The 4,640-nt window shown below is 48.9% G+C and overlaps 1 protein-coding gene across 1 annotated transcript in view; it reads right to left on the reverse strand.

Annotated features, from left to right (window-relative positions):
* Positions 1–3,424: 3,424 nt before the first annotated feature.
* TFAP4 (transcription factor AP-4) overlaps positions 3,425–4,640 on the reverse strand; it is a 13,207-nt gene continuing 11,991 nt past the window's right edge. The window contains exon 7 of the mRNA XM_003790834.3: positions 3,425–4,452. Within this exon, the coding sequence (XP_003790882.1) occupies positions 4,258–4,452 (195 nt within the window). The 3' untranslated portion in view covers positions 3,425–4,257. The remainder of the gene's footprint in view (positions 4,453–4,640) is intronic.

Here is a 4,640-nt window from a genome sequence, read left to right on the forward strand (position 1 = left end):
TAACAGCCATAAGTTGGAAACAACCTAAATGTCCATTACTAGGTGAATGGATAAAGAAACTGTGGTATACTCACACAATGGAATAGTACTTCCCAGTAAAAATGAACAAAATATTAATGCACACAAAAACAGAAATGAAGGCCAGGTGCAATGGTTCACACCTGTAATATTAGCACTCTGGGAGGCCAAGGTAGGTAGATTGCCTGAGCTCTTGAGTTCCAGAACAGCCTGAGCAAGAGTGAGACTCCCATCTCTAAAAATAGCCCAGTGTTGTGGCTGGTGCCTGTAGTCCCAGCTACTTGGGAGACTGAGGCAAGAGCATCACTTGAGCCCAGAAGTTTGAGGTTGCTGAGAACTAAGATGCCACAGCACTCTACCCAGGGTGACCAAGTTGAGATTCTGTCTCAAAAAAAAGTAAATAACATAAATTGAGTCTGATACATCGTGTTGAGCAAAAGAAACAAAACAAAAAGTATATACAGGAGAACCTCCATAGTTGACCACTCCTTAAGTTGACTGAACTTTCATAGACTGGGCATGCACCTAATACACTCAATAAAAGTTCCTTATGTAGATCACCTCTGTATGCTGACCAATTTGTTACAGTCCCTTGGGTGGTCAACTTACAGAGGTTCTACTGGATGTTGTATAATTTATATGAACTTCTAATATAGGCAAAACTAAACTGTCGTGATGGAAATTAAAACCATAGTGAGGTTCCACTATACAACTACCATAATACCTAAAATAATAATAATAATCTGTGTGCGTAAAGAAGTAGAGCAACTGGCACTCTGACACAGTGCTGGTGTGAAATGGAAAAGAAGTACATAAAACACAGACAAGTGAGAGCATGGGAAACTGGTAAAATCTGCCTAACTCGGTGATGGCACCTGTGTCAATTACCTAGTTTCTATGATGTATTGTAGGTTAAGTGAGATCTTAACAGTAGAGGAGGCTGGGTGATCTCCCTGTACATTACTATAATTACTATATTTCAAAACCACGTGAGAAACAGTGGGAGAGGAAGAAGGCACTTGGGGGGGGGGTGCTGGCTATATGGATTTATGTTCGGTCTGTGAAAAATCTGTGGAACTAAACAGCTATGTTATGCACCCTGTTCTGGGTGTGTGATGAAGTACTCTATCCAATACGAAGGCTTTTAAAGGCGGGTTGTGTGGGTTGCTTCACTGGTCGTTCACTTCCACCAAGCCTCCACTGTACCAAACATTGAGTCCCAAACTCTCTAGCACAGCGTGGGAGCTTCCCAAGCTCTCTCCTCCCGCAGGTCGCGCGGGCCTGGGCCCACATCACCGACCCACTCGCGGGCCAGACGCATGCCCGTCTACAGGCCTCAGGAAAAAAGAACGCGCTATTTGTCACACACGCGGAAACGACAATGTTTGGGACACTTCGGGTAAAGTTTAAATGTATTAATTTAATTCGTGTCACCTGTTTCCTGACTTTATACAGTGGCTTGCAGAACCTTTTTCCACACTCTCAATACCGCGGGCTTCCCGAAGCCACAACCACCTGGTCGCGATGGGCGCGGCGCGTTTGAGGCGTTTGCAGTGCGTGCGTGCGGACGTGCGCGCGAGAGGGCTGGCACCGGACGTGGGGGCGGGGCCGAGGGCAGGGCCAGACAAGTGTGCTGGCGGGAGCGCGCGAGAGACGGCCTGAGGAGCCAAAGAGCGCGCGCCCAGAGGGACGAGGTGGGACAGTCCGGGAAGAGGAGGGGCCGCAGCCACACCCCTGACTTCCGCCGGCTGCTGGCGAGACCGCCTTCCACTGCCGGGCCCGCTTTGGCTGGTCCCAGTAAGGGTATTTCCCTGGCCCCGCCTCCAAGCCTCGCCTCTGGCCTATGGGAACTGAGTAGCCCCGCAGGGATCGAGAGGAGGAGCCTCCGTAAAGGCGTTCTGGGCATTCTGAATCCACAGCGCCCTCTACCCGGCGCCCATCAGGCCTGCAGTCTCGCACCTGGCCGACAAGGGCCGCTTTGCTACCCAAAAATCCTAAGTGAATTCATCTGTATACACTCAAAAAGAAAAGTATTTACGAGGCTAAGTGAAAGACGACAGACTCAAAAGTTTATGATTCCATCAACAGAGAATAGATCAGTGGTTGCCACGGACTGGACTTACCACAAAGGGGCTTAGGAACACGGGAGATGAGGAACTAATTCATGTCTCGTGGTGGTGGTTATGAAACAGTATGCATTTATCAAAACTCATAGAATCAGGCCGGGAGTGGTTGCTCACGCCTGTAATCCTAGAACTCTGGGAGGCCGAGGCGGGTGGATTGCCTGAGCTCACGAGTTCCAGACCAGCCTGAGCTAGAGCGAGATAATAGCCAGGTGTTGTGATGGGCACCTGTAGTCCCAGCTACTGGGAAGGCTGAGGCAAGAGAATCACCTGTGCCTGAGACTTTGAGGTTGCTGTGAGCTGATGCCACAGCACTCTACTGAAGGTGACAAAGTGAGATTCTGTCTCAGAAAAAAAAAAAAACCTCAGAACCAAAACCTAAGTGTGATTTTCACTTGAGTGTGATCAGGGTCTGGGTGAAGGGGTAATGAGTGATTGCATAGGGGCAAGAGGTTCACTTTCCAGTGATGGAGATATTTTGGAAATAGGCGGCTGCGTAGTGTTGAGTGTACTAACTGTTCACTGTTAAATGGCAAACTTTGTTATGTGAATTTCACCTAAAAAGAAAACTATAAAAAATTCAAAAAAAGAGAAAATCTGCATTCTCCTTCCTGTCTTTCTATTCAATGAACTCAGGCCTAAATGCACTAAGAGGTGACATGTGAATCAGCTCTTTTGCCCCACCTCAGTCCTTATGCACCTGCCACTGTGAGGTACAGCAAGCCGGTTGAGTGAAACCATGTGGTAAGGTGATCTCTGGCCACGGAGGATTAAGGGATTTATAGGATGCATCTCACCCCCAGTGAGATGCACTGCCCTTGTGCCATTATTATTTTCAATTGTCAGGAGAGAAAACAGACTGAGAAAGTGGTTTGTCCAAGGGGGACCTGACCACTGGCACACACAGTGGAGGGAAGGGGTGAGTGCTTCTTTCCTTTCTATAGATGAGGGGACTGAGGTTCAGGGAGGTTACACAAGCCAAGGAAGTAGCAAACTCTAGGGATAAACTTGGACACCTGTGTCCTTTCTCCAGGAGTCAGGACCCCGTGGCTTGGTTGGTCATTCTCTCCTTGCCTCCCATTGCAAGAGGAGTTGGGAACCACTTTCCCCACCCACAACACCGTCTCCCATCTTTGCAGAAAACCCAGAGGAATCCCAGAGAATCTGAGGACTCCAATCTCTCATTGCAGCACCACACACAAGTTGGGGGAGTCATCATGCTCACCCACATCCAGGGCCTTGCCCATGTCCTCAGGAGAGCCTATACCCAGAGACACAGAATCTAAAAAACAAAGTACAAACTTTATTTGTTTCTTTACAAAGGCACAGTGGCCTCTTGGTTTTTCCCCCCACTTTCTTAACAAAATATAATAGCTTCTCCTTAAACACAAAGACCTCAAAATTGTAAAAAAAAAAAAAAAGAAAGAAAGAAAAAGAAAACAAAACAGAAACCAAAAATAAAACAAACAAAAAAAAAACCAACAACAACAAAACAAAGAGAAAGACAAAGACATTTCGGGGGTGGAAGATGGGGAAGGGAGCAGTGGGGGTAGGGTGAGAGTGGCAAATCCTAGTGCCAAGATGGAGAGGAGAGGAAAAGGGCAGCAGCAAACCCCAACCGAGAAGCAACGTGGACCCCCGGACCCCAGAAAGCCCCGGCTCAGCCTGACCCCCAACCCACGTAAGTGCTTAAAGGAGAAAGAAGAGAACCAAAAAGAGGGAAGGGGATTAAGACTGACAGTCATGGGGCTGGCTCTGAGGAGGAAAGAAATTCCTTGGGGTTTTGTTTGATTTTCCCTGTTCTTAGAAACATAAAGAAAAAAATGCTTTTTGGCGGAGAGAGGCCAGGCACCTCAGTGTTAGCTTCCCCAGACCCTTGGGCTGAGGCCCAGCCCTAGGGTCCCGATTCTCCCACAAGCTCTGGGCCACCCTAGCCCCGGGACCTTGGGTTGGGTGGCTTCGTTCAAAGGTCAATTTACAGTATTGAAAAAGAGGTCATAAAAGAGACCCAAATGACATTGTAATTTTGTAAAAATTTCTCATTCACCCACATCTCTTCCTGTTGCTGCCCCGGCCCCCTCCAGCCCTCAGAAGGGAGAGGAGGGCTGGGGGGTGGTCAGGGAAGCTCCCCGTCCCCTGATGGCTCCTCCCGGCTCTGGTCCATGGCATCACTGTCTGAGGCCTCAGAGTCAGAGGCAGTGTCAGAGGTGTGGGCCTCTGGGCAGGTGCGGATGGACTTCACAATGACAGCTCGCCGCCGCTCCTCCTCCAGTTCTTGCTTCTCCTGGGTGCCCTCAATGTGCTGAATTGCCTGGACAGGGACAAGTCACTGAGGAGATCTGACCAGGAACACATGGCCAGCCAGAGACAGTGGAGAACTTAGCCAGCCCCTATCTTCCCAAAACACATATCCCAAAAAGTCTAGAAATAAGCCTGGAGAAACAGCAGGGGACGCTTTCCAGATTCCAGGGCCAGGCACAGTGGCTCATGCCTGTAATC

Source organism: Otolemur garnettii, unplaced genomic scaffold (genome assembly GCF_000181295.1).
Source record: "Otolemur garnettii isolate 467f Iridium unplaced genomic scaffold, OtoGar3 scaffold00044, whole genome shotgun sequence".
Lineage (NCBI taxonomy): Eukaryota > Metazoa > Chordata > Mammalia > Primates > Galagidae > Otolemur > Otolemur garnettii.